The sequence below is a fragment of the Anguilla rostrata genome, chromosome 8, assembly GCF_018555375.3.
Source record: "Anguilla rostrata isolate EN2019 chromosome 8, ASM1855537v3, whole genome shotgun sequence".
In the NCBI taxonomy this organism is placed as follows: domain Eukaryota; kingdom Metazoa; phylum Chordata; class Actinopteri; order Anguilliformes; family Anguillidae; genus Anguilla; species Anguilla rostrata.
The window spans coordinates 25,886,958-25,904,816 of record NC_057940.1 but is presented as its reverse complement, the minus strand read 5'-3'; the positions used below and the strand labels follow the sequence as shown (position 1 = coordinate 25,904,816).

At 45.3% G+C, this 17,859-nt stretch overlaps 1 protein-coding gene across 1 annotated transcript; it reads right to left on the bottom strand.

The window, feature by feature from the left end:
* Nucleotides 1-210: 210 nt before the first annotated feature.
* Nucleotides 211-17,857, bottom strand: acsl2 (acyl-CoA synthetase long chain family member 2). Its single transcript, XM_064347349.1, has 21 exons — nucleotides 17,722-17,857; nucleotides 10,753-11,006; nucleotides 10,255-10,369; nucleotides 9,840-9,904; nucleotides 9,607-9,708; nucleotides 9,247-9,346; nucleotides 8,875-9,053; nucleotides 8,009-8,041; nucleotides 7,778-7,829; nucleotides 7,588-7,661; nucleotides 7,184-7,261; nucleotides 6,950-7,084; nucleotides 5,691-5,825; nucleotides 5,364-5,459; nucleotides 5,134-5,206; nucleotides 4,922-5,010; nucleotides 4,647-4,763; nucleotides 4,310-4,453; nucleotides 3,867-3,968; nucleotides 3,476-3,547; nucleotides 211-3,124 (listed from the first exon to the last, which is right to left on the bottom strand). The coding sequence occupies exons 2-21, from the start codon at nucleotides 11,002-11,004 to the stop codon at nucleotides 2,984-2,986; spliced, it is 2,154 nt and encodes a 717-aa protein (XP_064203419.1). The 5' UTR covers nucleotides 11,005-11,006; nucleotides 17,722-17,857; the 3' UTR covers nucleotides 211-2,983.
* Nucleotides 17,858-17,859: the final 2 nt, after the last annotated feature.

Below are 17,859 nucleotides of genomic sequence, written 5' to 3'. Positions count from 1 at the left end.
TATACAATGTTAACGGTAGGAGTGGAATTGCTTCATTATTTTAAGATATTAAATTAAAGGAGCACCTACTTTCATGATGTGCACTCATGATCAAATATTTTCAGACTTATTTTGGAGTCATTATATTAATCTCAGTGAAATGAGAGAAAACAAGGATGTTGCCTTGTTAGTAAAGCAGAGGCCCAATTGTAATAAATAAATATAAGAATGTCACGGATGATAACATCTTTATTTCTCCATTCAGAATGATTCCAAAATTCCTACAACCTTGGGAATTAGTTCATATCATAGTATACAATCTGCATTTTTGATTTGCATCCATTCTCAGTATTTACAGTTTAAAGTTCACCATCCATTTACAAATCAACTGCATATTTATACAAACTGCATACGTTACAGTGAGAGCTTTTTAAATTACATTATGGCATTAGGTATGGAACTGACCTTGGCCAAGAGATGAATGAGAAAGCTTAACTCATAGCAACCAATCAGCACCCAGGTGCAACTGGTAAACTCAAAATATAAAAATGTTGCCTATAAATGTAAAAACGTAGCCGGTAAACGTAAAAAAAAAAACTTTAAAAAAACAATAATCACAAGTAAAATTTTAACTATAAGTAATGTCAATAAATTGCTTGCAGGGGCTGCTGGGTTGCGGATGTGCCCTGTGGGCTGGTCTCGAATCCTGACCCTTCCAGTGCTGGTATTTGCCAGCAGGGCCACATCCCAGCAAACGCTAAACGTTCTCACAATGTTGTTAGAATGTCGTGGCAATGCTGTAACACAGATAAGACATTCCAGCAACATTGTGAGGACATTTTGTTAGCTGAGATGGAGGCGCAGGCGCATAATTTGTCATAGCATTGTCTGGGGAGGTAACTGCCAGAATGTGTAGAAGCGTAACGTAACTTTAAAAAGACTTACAGGTGTTCACTGATTACACGCAGATTAGGCTTTGATGATAGCGCTTACGTGTAAAGATGACTTTTTAGAACGGATTAGATCACAAAAAGGGTTTTGTATCTAAAACCAATTTGATGCCAGATCCTTGTTTTATCTAAGCCTCTTAAAGGGATGTTGACAATTGCTTTCACATATACATCATGCTAGAGAATATTTACATTAACTATGTGCTCACAGTTGTACATTTACCAGTATTCTCTTCACACTTACCATCAGTTTTACATTTACTAGCAATATTTTTTGCATATAACGACAAAAGACTTTACATTTATTAGCAATGGTTTTATACTACTGGTAAGACAGTTTTTAATTTACCAGCAAATCACTTTTACATTATCCAGCAATATCTTTCATCTACTGATAAGCAGGCTTTTACATTTATCAGAAACTTGCTTCACAATCAAAAGCAATTATTTTGCATTTACCATACATTTTACCCATTATTCTGGGTAAATTAGATTTTACCCTTGTTGCCCATGATTTTGTTTGTTAATGAAAAGGAAAACAAAGCACTGCGCCTATCTTTTCTCTTTTCAAAAAAGGGAACAGAGAAACAAACACTACAATTATTCATAAGCGACTAATCTGTCCACACATGGGCTCTTGAACTGTCTGCTTTCCTATGCTATTTTCTAATCACCAGGCCAGGCACTTTCTGACCACGATACAATGTCCATCAATGTCCAGGCTGGATTCACACCAGATCAGGAAATGCGGCAAAAGCGGCAGTCTTCCCACTCATTTGAATGGGGGTAGTACGTTTAGGCTGCGGCAGTGGGGACCGCATGGCGTGCCGAAAAAAAACGCAGCGGCCTGCGGCATGAAAGTAGAACCACAATCAACTTTTGCCGGAACGCAACCCGACGTCACGCTGCAGTATCCAATCACGTAAGTTGTTTAAATTACCATGTATCATTCTGCTTTTTACCTAGTAACTGTCAGATGAATTACTGACGCGATTCATTTCCTAAGTTTTGATTTTATGATTGTCATTGTGATTTGACAGTACCGGGTAATGGGACGAGTACCGAAACAATAATTACTAGCTAAATATCAATTCCGAACATCGGAATTAAGCTGTATAAAAGAATCCCTATTTAGCAGTTCTTGCATGTTAGTTTATTGTACCTAGCACTATGGAGTTCATGGACTAAACGATGATACTCTCCCAGTGTCCTCGTTTGGTTTATTTCGTGTACCCAGCTTTGACGTCTGCATCTGGCTGGCAATCTACGCTGCAAAATAACAATAGCAAGAAGCTTCCTTCGGTTTGCGTTTGTGTCCATTTTTTTTCTTCTTTTTTGAGTTAGTGGACTGGGGGGGGGGGGGTTAAAGTTCACAACATGGCGTCACACAAATGGGCCATGCAGTGACATTGCCTGATCTGGTGAGTGAATGCAGTTAGACATCGAGTCATTTCCCTTCGACAGTTAGCGCTAATGTCTGATTACTGTGTATGATTGTGCAGTTTAACAAGGTGCATCACAGTCCACGCCAAGGCATGCACAGACCTCAGATGTTAGTTATGCCAGTAACTTCCACCTTCCTCTCGTTCTGTCTAACAATGTCCCCTGCTTCTACGACACACCGATGCTATGGTACGTCAGCTCTGTAAACTATTTAATGCTGCCTAGCTTGTCAAGGCCGATCACACCAAAACTGCAGCTGGTAACAGCAAAAACACTACTAGTCTAAAACAGACTATTGTCTCGAACCTTTCGACTAAGTACCATGGTTTAAGGCACACACATCACATTTTATCAACAACTTGTGTGTCAAGTGCACCTGTGCCTGTACGTTTAAATGACTGATTAGAATATACCCTGCTAATGTATTACCGACCTCCACTTTAGTAATTACAAACTAATTCACAATCCCAGTATACACTACTGCCTCCCTTTAACCTGAGTATGAGACAACCTGCAGCTAATGGTATTATGGTCCAGTGAAAGTAAAGTACCATGGTTGATCCAGTTGTTTCCAGCTTGTTTGTGTAGGCCTGAGTGTGTTGCTATAGGGTCTACAGAGGAGTCTTGCTGTACATGTGCTCTATCTGCTCTTGGAAGACCCTGCGGATGTCCACTCTTCGGCTCTTCAGAGTCGGGGTGAGCAGGCCGTTGCTGACGCTGAAAACCTCCGGGTGCAGGTAGATGTCCTTCACCTGGGGGAGAGGGGGGGGCGGGGAACGCCGTCAGTGCGCTATTACTCCTGCGGTTACGCTGGCATTTCATTGGCTCGGCTCAGGTTTCTAAAAGGACAGGCCGTGAAAACAACGTCCTCATTGTTAGCGGGCTGCTACCGTGCACTCAAAATTACATCACCGCATCTCCTCATAGCTCTGTCCATTGTACACAAGCTTCCCCAGACTGGCCCCACACAATCTACCCCAGACGTTTCCTGGCTTGGTTCAAGTAACACTTCTGTAGATGGGATCTTAACAATAAGATGCATTGTCCATTAGGAGCGGTAGCATTATTGTAAAGAAATGCGACCGTTTCGTTGGCTTGCGTACCTGCTCAAAGGACTTCAGCCCCGCCTCTTTCCCCACTGCTCTCATGTCCTCCAGCACAGCTTTGTTCACATCCTGGGAATGGGGAGACCAGACAGGACGTGAGACAGGCTTTTCACTGCATCTAAGACAGTGAGCATTTCATAAGCACATACATCAAGAGCTCTTCCACTCTTTTCACTATTGGCATATGGCAAGATATAATGTTCATCAATAGTGAGAAATGTGGAACTAGAGACATTTATAGTCTGAAAATATAAATTTCCTGATAAATCAGGAAAAATCATATTCCTGAATCAAAACGTGGTAAATGGCAACTGTGAGGTTTAAGACTGACACATGATCAGATCATTCAATACATCCATGCTGCAGAGCTTCGGACTGAGGAGCTTACAGGATTCTGGCAGAGCTCTCCGTACGATCCCACGATGCCCTGCTCTTTGGCCCACTCCACGAACACCTCCGGGTCGGGCACGACGATGCCGATCAGGTGAGACTGCCGACGCCGGACACCAGAGCAAACAGGCCTCCGTCACCGCAAAGCTAACGAGCGTCAGCGTGCGCTAAGTGCGCGCGGCACCGAGCGCTCGCTCACATCGTTCTGTTAACTCCACGCTTAAATCAGGCGCGGGTCTGTTGTGTGTGTGTGTGTATGTCAGGGCAAATTAGTAGTGATGACAGGTTGTGGGTACGATAACGCAGTACAGACACGTTGTGCGTTAAATGAATAGCATGAGATTCCCAGAGCAATTACTCCCAGACTGAGCATAATTACGAGACCGCGATGATACCGTAATGCGATAATTTGTCAGCTGAGAGCGCGTGTCAGGGGGCTACCTGCAGGCTGTCTCCGTGAACAAAGACCTGCAGCACGGGCACGCAGCGCGTGTAGACGTTCTCGATCTTCTCCGGGGCGACGTACTCGCCCTGCGACAGCTTGAAGATGTGCTTCTTCCGATCGACGATACGCAGGGTGCCGTTCTGACACAGCGCGGGGTCGGGGAGAGGGAGGAAAAGAAGGTCAGGGTTTGATATCATCTACAGCTTGATGATATCAAACTCCACGTGTCTACATGTTTGAGAAGCGGCTGGCAGACACAAACAACGGTGGGTACGAGGCAGTCGTTGGGCAGTGAGAAGACTGATAGCGATCTGCGTGAGAGCTAGAGCTCACCGGCAGCCACTGCCCCACGTCGCCCGTGTGCAGCCAGCCCTCGCCGTCCAGAGCTTCTGCCGTCCTCTCCTCGTCCCGCAGGTACCCCTGAAACACGCTGTGACCCCGAATGCAGATCTACACCACGGAGAGAGAGAGCAAGAGAGAGTGGGGGATGGAGAGAGAGAGAGAGGTTGCTTTATTGTACCATACGTTGTGTTGAACCCTCTTTTCACAAGTTTCGTCCTTGCTTCATTGTCCTTGCATATACATCTCTCCACGCCCCCCTATCTCACCTCTCCCTCTCCATTCTTGGCGTAGTAGTTCATTTCGGGGATGTCGACCAGTTTCACCATGGCACAGGGCAGGGGGGCGCCAACGTGACCTGAGAAACAAGAGTGACCCACAAAAATGCCATCACACAGACCCCAAACCGTGCTGTCTGCACCATCGTTAATATGGGACGCTAACACAGCAGACCAGCGCGGTACTACGAGCGGCTAGCTACCTGCGGTCCAGTCTCCTGGCATGGAGAAGGTGCAGCCGGCAGTGCATTCAGTCTGACCGTAACCCTCAAATATCTGTGAAAACCCAGAATAAACCTCATCACACACAGTTTGAGTGCAGTTTGAAAGACGCAGACTGTCATACAGGGTTTGAGTTCAGACTCCCCAGCACACAGGCAGGGAGCAGAGGCGGACAGACAGACAGACACTGACGGACGGACGGCAGCCTCACCAGACAGCCCAGCGTAGCCCTGAGGAAGGAGAGCACGGTGGGCGAGATAGGGGCGGAGGCGGTGAGAATGAACCTCAGATTGCCTCCTAGATTAGCCTGCAAATCAGAGAGAGACAGAGAGAGAGAGAGAGAGAGAGAAAGAGAGAGAGAGAGAGAGAACTTATAATCGAAACTCTGTTATAAAGTGTCAAATACAAACTTGCCTGCAGGAAATGCACTCCAGGTTTCCAGGCCCAGAGATGCCAGGGAGGGGCAGTGTGAGTCTGCCTCTGGCACTGCAGTTCATCTCGTTAGCATGCCGTGCTGGCGGGCTGCGGAGGGGCTGACCTGAATCTTGTTGAAGACCAGCCGGTCCCACAGGCTGTTGTTCCGCACCACGCCACTGCTCAGCTCCGCCTGCTTCCTCCGGACCGCGTACTGAAGCACCGCCCGCCGCAGCGGGGAGGTCACCGAGCCCACGATCTACGCGCGTGCACGCACACACGCACACGTATGTAAAAATACACACGCACGCACGCACACATATGTAAAAATACACACGCACACACGCACACGTATGTAAAAATACACACGCACACACGCACACGTATGTAAAAATACACACGCACGCACGCACACATATGTAAAAATACACACGCACGCATGCACACGTATGTAAAAATACACATATACAAGCACGCACACATATGTAAAAATACACACGCACGCATGCACACGTATGTAAAAATACACATATACACAAGCATGCACACGTATGTAAAAATACACACGCACGCATGCACACGTATGTAAAAATACACATATACACAAGCATGCGCACGTATGTAAAAATACACACGTACACATATTTAAAAATAGACACGCACGCACATGTATGTAAAGATACACACACATACACATGTATGTAAAAATACACACACACGCACACATATGTAAAAATACACATGCATGTACATGTATGTAAAAATACGCACACACGCACACACACACATTTAATTATTAGACCCCACAGTTATACAACCAGACCGAGTAACCATTCAATGTCAATGTCCATACATGTGATATTTTTCACAGATTGAAAACTTGATTAATGCAGTTAAAAGCAGTTATTCAGGGATACAAAAGAGCTGTCTGGCAACTAGTCTATATATGTGCATACATACATACAAAAACATCCCACCACCCACACACGCATGCATGCGTGCACACACGTGCCACCTCATGCACACACAACCCACACACACATCACATACATACACACGCACACAAAGAATAACCTAGCAACTACATTCACATATAAAGTAATAACATGATATACAGAGAACACTCCAACAGCAAGAAACTAAGATAATCACAGCCAATCGTGGAGAGAGGAGAGAAAGTGCAATACGAACAAAATACAGTAGAAATACAGAACAGACCAACCATTCCCATGCAGAGGTTAAACAAGCACAATACACAGCTCTGACTGGGGGCCTGCTTCTATCAGTGCAGCACCAGTGACTCATCCAGCTCTGCTTTATCAGTCAGGTGACAGGACTGCCGCACAGGGGCCGGTAAAAACACAAGAGGGGGGATCGGCCGACCTTGTCGTAGATGCGGTTGAGGAGCCGCGGCACCACGGGGAAGAAGGTGGGCCTCAGCGTCTTGATGTCGTCCATCAGCAGCGAGATGTCCCCCTGGTAGAAGCCCACCCGGGCCCCGTGGCAGAACATGGACACCTGTAAGGGGGGGGGGGCAGTGCAGCAGAGGGGAGCTTTAAAATGGAGGAACGGGGCGAGCGGCGTACAGACCCATGGGCGGGGGCGGGGCTGCATCACCTGGATCATGCGCTCGAACATGTGGGCGAGGGGCAGGTACGAGATGGACACGTCCTCCTGACGAATGACGAAGGAGCCCTGAGGGAGAAGAGGGAAACCGTCGGATCTTCTCTCCTGTCTTTAAACAGGCCGCTTTTCAGCAACTGAAGAAATGGTAAACTGTCAAAGTAGTAGCCATGGCGATGGGATTAGGAATGTTCGTGGCAGGAATTATATATATATATATATATATATATATATATATATATTAAATATATTTTCAGGATTTTGAATGGAAATTAAACTATATATTAGAAAAAACAGATGAGAGAAAGGGGGGAGGGAAAGCAGATACACACGGGCTCTGTTGATATAGAATGGTGTTGAGAGACAGGGCAGGGGAGGGCAATATCCAACTGACTGACCTCCAGGATCTTGATGACAGAGGAGGTGTTTGACGCAATGTTGCCGTGGGTAATCATGGCTCCCTTAGGCTTCCCTACGGAGCGCACAGATGACGGGAGTGTGACATCACACATTCACAGCTGATGTCACTGTATTCAGCACACAAAGTTCAGAAAGGCTAAAATGATGAGGTCACGGCGTGGGGAATACCTGTGGTGCCGCTGGTGAAACACACCACCGCCAGGTCCTCCGGTTTGGGTGGCTGTAAGACACACAGACAGATGGGGAGGGACAGATGGACAGGAGACTTTATTTCCCAGGCTGACCGAGCTGGAGGAGGAAGTGCAGGAGGCGCAAACAGACGGGACTGTTTGCGCGGTGGGAAAAACAGGGGAAGAGGGAGAGTGTGTGTGTGTGTGTGTGTGTGTGCGCAAGACTTACCACGGGATCCTTCAGATTCTGTCGCCCGAGTTCCTGCAAGTCAAAACAAACACGCACACGCACTCCATTAATCTCATCTAATACTCCATACACAGACTGTGAAATTAAATTCCAAGAGATTTGTGTGTCAGCTGAGTTTTTGTTTCAACCAATTTCACTGATGTAACCAGTCTAATTAAATGATGAATTATCCCTCTATATTTATAACTATGCGTTTCTAAAAATTGGTTTCAGTAAAAGAAATACCCTGAGCTCAAATGTAATCGTACAGAAGTGTGGAAAATGAATTTAATTTAGGCGCCCCTGCTCTGTATTATAGTACTATTTATCTGGGACTAGGAGCCAAAATGGTGGCGCAGGCACTGTGATTTAATGTAACATTCCTTTAAATATTATCAATCTTCTTTGGAAAAAGATGATCATATTGCCTACAAATTACTCTCTATACAAACAGGCAGCCAGACTTTTGAAAACACTCAAGTGCACCCTTTCAAAACATGCAAGAACTTTCCAGTTCTACCCAACATTTTGAAACTAACCACCTTGCACTGACAATGCCTTCCACAAGAGGGAGCCACACTGTTAGATTCATGATGTGCATTTTATGGGCCAAAACTACTGGTATATACTGTACTTGAATAAATGCTTGAAATAACCCCATAACAGAGTGCTGTCATTCAACATTCACATTTACTTAGTCACAGGGGAATCACAGCTACATATAATGAATAGACTTGCTTGCCCAGAGTCCAAATACATTAGTATTCAGGAAGTAATTATGACCAGAGCACTGTGCTTGTCTTAGAAGGCTGCTTGGATCACCCCAGACTTCTCAAACATTTGGGACGTCATACTGTGGCTCTCACCATGATCTGGGACAGTGGCACTATCTCCACCCCGCAGTTCTTCCCCCTCTCCACCAGGGCGGTGCTGAAGGGATTAAAGAGAACCAGGCAGGAGAGCGTTGGGGTCACGCCTTTCTCTTTGTTGCTCAGCAGCGACTCCGCCTTCTCTTCTCGGTCACAGATCACCAGCGAGATCTCCGCTGTGAATGGAGAACAGAAAATACACGAGCAAGAATGGTTAGGGGAGGGGAGATGACACCTAAAAATTAATGATTGTAGTGCCTTTATATCATAGTTTTGTATTGTGGAACACTACTTTCAATAGAAATGTGTTGCAGTACTATTTGTTGTCAGGCACTGTGACTGTTCTATAGTTGTGTGATGCTTTCTCACCCAGATTGAGGATGTGCACCATGGCCTCCAAGCCCAGTGTGTCATAAAGTGGCACCACAGTCATGGAGAAGGTATAACAGGCAAGTTCTGCAATTACCCACTGCAGCCATCAGGGGGAGACAGAGAGACATGGTTGCACTCGATCATCACGCGGCTACATTCTGTCAGTTACTTTTTCACAGCTCTGCTTGAATGGCCCAATGTCCTCTGAGCACAATTACTCTCACAAGCAGGGGTGCCTGTGAGTCAAACAGCATCCACACTGTAACAGATGAGGGTGCAGGAGTGGGAGAGGAGAAGAGAGGAGAAGAGAGGAGATGGACCAGGATGGGGGGTGGGGGTGTGTGGAGGAGGATGTACCTCTGGCCTGTTCTGTGCAAAGATGCTGATGAACTGCTGAGGGTTGGGCTTGCAACCTTTCGCCAGAAGACCAGAGCCCAGCACCTGTGCCTGTTCAGCCACCTGAGGAGAGAGAGAACGAGAGAGAGACAGCAAGAGAGAAGGAAGCAATCAGGTAGGAGCAGTAATCAGAGTAATCAGCACGGCTGATAAGTGTAGGGTAGCAGGGGACATGTTACACTCCCCCACCTCACCTCTGTGTATGAAATCCACTGGTACGGCTCCCCTGGCTTCCTGAATCCCAGACACGGCCCGTCCCCTGGTTGCCATGACGATACAACAGATTTCAGAATGAAATTCTCTAAGACGTGGGACTCTTTTCTGGGTCAGGTCACTCCTTGTCTCAGAACCGTATGCACCGAATATGCCAGCAGACACGGCACAGCAGACACAACACAGTAACAGAAAACCCGGCTGTGCAAAAAGGCCAAACACAGTACAATGTGAAAATACATAACAACTCGTATCCGACTGAAGACTACATGTGTGCCTCATTAACATGGCACTGGGTCTAAGAACTCTTCCCTTTATGCCACCGAGTACTAGAGAAGAAAGCGTTAGCATTGTAGCACAGCTTCCTGCTGCCCACTGTAAGCCTGCAGCTCTGACCTGACACTCCCAGGCCCCTCTGGAACATGTCGTAGGCCGTCTTGGTGTCCTCGTAGTAGAAATCCAGCAGCGTGTCGTCCTTAAGCAGAGCTGAGCGTCTGCAGCTGGGGTCTCCCTGGAAGCGAAACGCCGTCAGAACGAACACGTTTTCTCTATTTACACCACGGGAGAATACACTCACGACTGCACATCTGTCATACATGAAAACACGTACCCGCTCACCCGCAAACACGCATCTCTCATACATAGAAACATGCACACACACTCGCACAGTTACAACTAGAAGCCTTTCAGACACACACACGCATGCACGTGCTATCCCACACACACAAATATACAGTCACACACAGTTCCGACTAGAAGTCTTTCACGCACTTGCACGCACGCACGCACACACACACACAAACACACACTTCATTGCCAGTCATAAACCCATCTCCAGCACGCGGCTGCCCGCACACGGGACTCCCCCACCCAGCGAAACCCTCCGGCTCTCACCTGCATGGGCATGGACTGGGAGTGCAGGTCGCAGGGCGGCCGGATGGGGCGGGGCCGAGTCACCAGCCAGTAGGCAGTGAGGGAGGCCAGCGCCCCCAGCCCCAGCAGGGAGGAGGGCGACAGGGAGAGGGAGGACAGGGAGAAGGAGGAGGAGTACGGCAGGGAGGGGAGGAGGCTCCGGATCTCGTCCGCTTCCGGCAAACGCACCCCCCCGCCGGAGCGTAGGGACCGGAACCACTCCTGGAGCTGCATCGCTGGGAGAAAAGGGCGCTTACACACTCTCACCTGCGTCATCAGGACACCCGCAGAACTCCAACTACGCAACCCGGACAGTGCACGGAATTGTCATCAAAAGGTAGGTGAATGAGAAATGAGTCAAACACAATAGCTGGGTGGAACGGCATTACTGGGAATCATTACCGCAAGTTAATAAAACTCCATTTAATAATTATATTACATTGTTCTGCTATTTTCCCGAAATATTACACATTAAGAGTGGACCCATTATTACATCAAACTCTATTATGAATCTTATTAAATGATTTGGGCATAAATGTCTTTAATAGCACCGGGACTTTTTACCATGATAGCCCAACTCATCATTTGTCATTACAAAGGACCGCAGGCCAGGCAGAAGAGAAGAGAGCCCTTGTTCTCAACGTGCTCCAAACCCCCAAAACCGCCACCCATCCGCACACCAGACGCAATCCACACGAGAAAACAGAAGCATGAATGGATGGGGGGGGGGGGGGTGTATCGGGATGACGCAGGAAGCCGATTCTGATTGGCCAAGAAGGAACAGGCGCTAAGGTTACTCTTGGCCACACCGTGACAGTCACCACAGAGACACTGAGCATTGTGCCGACGGAGAAAGAGACCTCTAGAAACGGCGGGAGAAAAGAGGAAAAGCGAAAGAAGAAAAAGAATAAAGGAAAAGAAATGAATGGAGAGAGGAAAAGAAAATGATGGGAAAGAGGAAAGCTGAAGAATGTGGCGACGGAGGTGATGACAGAGCAGACGAGAGGGGTTTGGGGGAGGGGCGACGCCGTTTGGGCCTGCTCTAGTGGTAAAATGGGGTGAGGGGGAGGGGCCACTGAGCAACTGTCAGGGCACGATCTCTGTCCATTGGTCTGTTTGCCTGTACGTTCGCATGCCAAGCCTTTATTCCTGCCCAAAATGCCCTGAAAGTGAACATTTACTGGCCCAGCAAGAGAGAAAAATCACCATAATTGAAAGAAGCTTGTAAACATATTTATGCCTTCCTTTCATCTTACAAAACTTCCACTTACAAGCTTTCTACTTGCACTCGTTTCTCGCAATTACAGGCAAATGGGCTCCCCCTCTACCTCTTTTTCCCCCCTTTTGCCACTCCATAGAAACAACTTCACAATCAAATAAATCCACCCCCACTCTCCCTCAACCTCTCACCCACTTCCTCCCCCCATTTTCCGAAATAAAGAGGATAAAGAGTGATGTCACCCCCTCTCCTTCAGTCACTCCACCGAGTGCCCTCCCCTCTCTTTCCCCCCGTTTAAAGACACAAACCCAACACAGTTCCCCACAGACTCCCCGCTGCTCTCCTTTCCTCAGTTGGCGAACAACCGAACCACAAGCACGGGGAGCTTAGTCAGCGTCTGCGCTAACCGGACACAGGTCTACATAATATGAAATTTCAACTCCCCCACGGTAGACTTTTGGCCAAACAACCCATTAACTTGAACAGTTAGGGAGCGGAGCAAAATGGAAACCACCAAACAATCTTTTGAAGCGGTCTGAGTACATGGAATTCACCCGCAGGGGCAACCAGACATTTGCAATAGCCGACGGGTGGATCCCACTGTTTTGTTCTAAAGAAATGCGAAAGTAAAAATGAATACAAACATTCCTTCTTATTTCATTGTTTGCAAAGAATGACAGGGGAGAAGAATCCTCCTCCATTTCAATGGTTGTCTTCTCCCTCCCTCTCACACTCACAATTTATCAAGCCTATTGTCAGAACCAGACAGGGAGTATTTCACCGGTCTGGCACATACTTGCAAAGAGTAAGGGCACGGAGGGAGGAAGATAGTGGAAGGGAAAGGGAGAGCAACACACAGCCAGACTACCACGCCAACACTAAGCAAAGCTCCATTAATCAGCGTGTCGGGAGTAATCACATTTACTAAAAGCAGAACACCTACAGAGGCATAGCCTGCCTACAGGAAGGTGTTTCATTTTTTAAATCTCTTGCGACAATCACAGCTAACATGAAATGTCTGCTGATATTACCTCCCCTACGCTCCCCCTATCCATCTATCGCTCTCTCGCACTTGAATGAAGAACTAATTACAGATTTAGCAAACATGACACAACTTGAACAAGAATTTGGCAACAGCCTAAGGTGGCCTCTAGAACAAGCAGAATAGCATTTTATCAGCTTGGCACACCTAAAAACCTAAGGTAGCAATGGCAATGAAAGTATGTTTTAGCTCATTCAAAATGGCATTCAAGAGAATGCAATAGGAATTAAACCACAAACCAGTGCGATTACTGGAAAAGAGGCTCTGTTCCCCGTACATTACAGAAAGTGAGCTGGAATGTGTCATAAAGAGACACATTTGACTTGTGAAAGGAAATACTAGGCACTGGAAAGGCACCTGGAAGTAGTTTTCCACATCCATAGATTGCTTCCCGCTGGTCCTCTTGAAGCAAGCCAAACAACCAGTTCCTCCACAGGCTGTAGCAACTCTAAAGCACATTTGTTTTAAAACTATTAGCAAGCAAGCCCCTGAGCTCTGTAAGCCTTATTTATCTCTTTATGCATAACTAACTTCTTCAGTAGCATCAGTGGTATTTTACCCATAAACAGAAAAGGTAAGCGCTAACAGTAGCATGAAAAGTAACTAACTACTTAAACAGTACAATTTCCAACCAAGCATGACTAATTCAGCCAGAACTGTAAGGCTTTCAGTATTCATGTGGAAAGAGCCACTAACAAGAGAATCAGGACTTTTAGGCAAAAGCTGCACACACACACACACACACACATACATAGTTCTGAGCAAGCTATTATGAGTGGTTCCAGGGAGGGGACAACATAGCAAAGTGCTATCATTTCTCTAACAAATGCTCTACTTTTTTTTTGCCTCCAAAAGTAATGTCTGGCCTTCATGAACAAACTCGGTCTCCCTGAGACAAATTAAACTGCACTAGCATTTTGAAAGGGAGCCCTGCAGATTCTCGGGTGTCACAGGCTACTAACATTGTATGGGAAAAAGAGTTGTTGAAAAGCATTCATCAATTTCAATTCCTATCTTTGAATTGAACAGGCAGAGCACAAATTCAATCAACACAAATTTTTGATGCCACCAGAAGCATAAATTAGTTCAGATTGGGATAATGGAAAAAATATTACAATGACTGCTTTTATCTTAATCACAAAATTTTTAAAATATATTGTCAGAGAAAAATCCTGCAGTATTCATTAAAAAAAAGCTGCAGCAGTGTTGCTTGAATGTCTGCTAATGCAGTGTTTTACTCTTCTGAAGAATAAAAGGTTCCTTATTTGCCATTTCAGACTCTCTTTATCATATAGGCCATCTAGGCCACTAAATTGACATAATCATAAACACTCAGCTGGAGAAACACCTTCCACTACAGTGCATGGGTCCATCTTTTGGGTATCTTGCTATTATTTAAGCTGTATATCAACACCTGCCACATGACCTGCATGTTTTCCATTCTGATGGCAAAAAAAACATTTTTGCTTGGCAGAGACCAGTCCGGAAAGTTGAATATAATCAATGTTAATGCTAATCGAAATGATGAGACCAAAAGTAAGCCCAGTTAGTTAGTCACGGATGGCTAACATTAGTTCTGTAACTTTACGTAATAGCAGCTACAATTACAAATTTGTCTATCTAAAATTACCACACTAGATTTAAGACACGTCACATTAGGCACCCATCTATAGGAACTGGCATTAATGCAACATGGATACTTGGGAGTTAAGTGTTTAGACTCATATCTTATAACAAGCATAGTAACTATGTTTAAACTATGGTTTTAAAAATAGTTACTAAGGTGTTAAGTACAGGAACAAATGCAACAGTTAAACTGTAACTACAGTAGATTAATCAAGCTATATTTTTGAATGGGCATACACAGGATATCAATGGCACTTCAATTCTGAATATTTCATCCAACGGCTACATGATCCATCTGAGTTTGGTACCAGTATGGTTCATTATATAAAAAAATTATTTAAAAATATTTCAACATTCAACAACATTCATCTGTTTACCAGGTCACCTTGAAAAAAACTATTCAAGAACATAAAAAGGTTTAAAGACAAAAACAGGCCATTCAGACCGTCTTGGCAAGTTGTTCTACGATTATGCAAAGGTGTAAATCTGATTATGTGTGTGTGTGCCCAATGCACTGTGTTGGAGTGCCCACCTTAGGAGAGGAAGAAAAACTCAGTGCAAAATGTTGCCAACTGACCATGAAAGGTAGGAAGAGGAAGAGTGAGTGAGAGAGAGTCTCTTAGCAAAATGCACTGCACGGTGATCCATGTGCTGGGTTTATAACACTGAACAGCTTGTGCTCTGTCTGCGTTTAATAGCGAGGACACAAAATAGCTGGCCACTTAATCCAAACATCACCGATAATGTACTTCTGCTCTGCTGTGACACATTGCTCGTATGTGCTCAAAACACATTTAATACCCTGCATGGTTACACAAGCACTAAAATAATCTACAGTGCATACTCTTTAATGGGTACTTTTAAGTAGCCATTCATGTAGATAGCACTTTAAAGAGTGAGACGGTAAGAGGTATGTACGTGTAAGGTTAGAAACACTGAAGCATACAATTATAGGGATAGAGAGTGCGAGATGGATACAGCGTGTGCATGTGTGTGTGTTTGTGTGTGTGTGTGTTTGTGTGTCATGATTGTGTGTTTGTGTGTGTGTGTGTGTGTGTGTGTGTGTATGTGGTGTGTGTGTGAGAGAAAGAGAAAGATTTTCACAATAACACTAGATGCAAAGGGCTAAAAGTGGTTTTGGACAGGAGGTGCAGAGAAAAGTTAGTAAGAAAACAGTGAACGGGGCGGGCACAACAGAAGCAGGAGGTTAATGAGCAAGTGTGTGTCGGTGGGGAGCGAAATGCCTGGGTGTTCTCCAGCTCCGATTCCCAAATGAAGCGTGAACGCGGCCACAATGAGAACCAGGAGAGGGAACCGCAGAGGGGAGAGGAAGAAAGCAGAGGGCCACTGCCTCGCGGTGAAGGTTGGGGGAAAGGGAGACATTAACCATCACAGTGCCGAACGCAATCACTGTCCCAGAGTCTCAAACTGAGATACGTTCCCTCCCTTCAAAATCTCTCACCGGGTTGCAAGTGATGCACAGTCACTGTGAGTCACACAGATGCAGGTGTATTTCAGAGCGAACAGTGACCCTGAGAAATAACATTATTCATAGTTCATGCTTCTGCATTCTCACATTCAAATTCAACTTCAATATTAACCAATGACAAAACTAATTGGAAGCAGTACACCCGTTACCTAGTAAATTATGATTTGAAGATTTTTTTTTTCCAGAATGCAACATTAAACATAATGTTATTCATTATTCTGCATTTGTTTATTCAAATTGTCATTAGCTACTCACATACCCCATTGGGAATACACTGCTGTTGTCTAAAAAAAATATTTGAAACTTTTCAAGCATAAAAAAACTTAACCCGAATCATTTCCTCTTGATAAACATACCCTAAATTAAATTGGTCTGCGACACTTTGTCGCTTCACTGTAGCCACTTAAACTAGATCTGAAAAGGAATTACTTTTGACCACCCTCCGTTTATTATACGAGCAGGGATTTGGGGACCACAACATTACAGTCAGACTCCACTCTCCTGGCATATTTGGACATGCGAGTGTTTATGAGCGTCAAACTAGTTCAGTACCATGCATGACTGGGCAGGTTCAACGCTGCAGTCTCGCACTGCGTTACGCCAGACTGTTACTTACTCTCAGGGTGGCAGCGACATAACAACTCAAACCCGTGTTCAGAGACTGTGCATTCCAACGGCATGGGACACGTCAACGTGCTGGCCCCAGTTCCCACACACATACAGTGTCCAGTAGAAAGAACGGAACGCATGTCAAGGCACACACACGGGCACAGAATCCCGATTTAAGCAAGCAATTAAACAACTTTACATCCCCATGCTTGTTGCAGAGTTATCAAGCTTGACAAACGTTGAAATTAACTGAATAAATGGTAGGCCCATAAGCACTGGGTGAAAATTGAACACCTACGTAATTTCGTCAGTAAATGGCGTTTGTGCGAGCAGTTATCACAAAATATTAAAAACAGAAATTCACCACTGATTTCCTTTCGCCTTATGTAGTTGGCTAAGGGCCATCTCATTCATTTGGATAATTATAACTCTTGCACAACAAAGCACGCTACCAACAGAAGTCTTGTTCAACCAATTTAGCGGTGTAGATAATTCCGATTAATGGTATTTTGAAGTTAAATTGTGCCTTGCACATTTCTGTTCACCCAGAATTAATGTTTACATTCCCCCTAAACATATTTTCGATGAGAACGCACAGCCTTTGTAGCGTAGCCTACGCTCGTCACAACTTTTAATGTGCAATGTAAAGTTACTTGTCATCTTTCAACAACTGATATACGCTAGCATTTGAAATACAGTCCAACTAGCCGATTTACTTTTCTCAGTTGCCGTGACGCATCGTTATGTTGATGCACGTCAATTGTCCTCGATCACTGTACCACTACATCTCAGGATACCGCATAAATAAACACGCGAAAACCCTGCCCTCCAGTAATTTATTTTTGTAATATTATCAATGTGTGCAATTTTCTGACTTGTTATCACTAACCTGTACGACTGCTGTGTTTTAGACCATTGCCGTGTGTAATTTTTGTGGTGAAAATATGAGGGGCACCGAAATCTTACCTGGGAAAAATAAGTCACCCGTTTTTCTCTACTTTTGCTGCCAGTTTCTTCTACGGAGTTGCACAAAAGTCCTTCCCAAACTCTGCTAGCGCCCAAAATGCCCCCACCCCCCAATCCGTGAACACCGCCCTCGTTCTC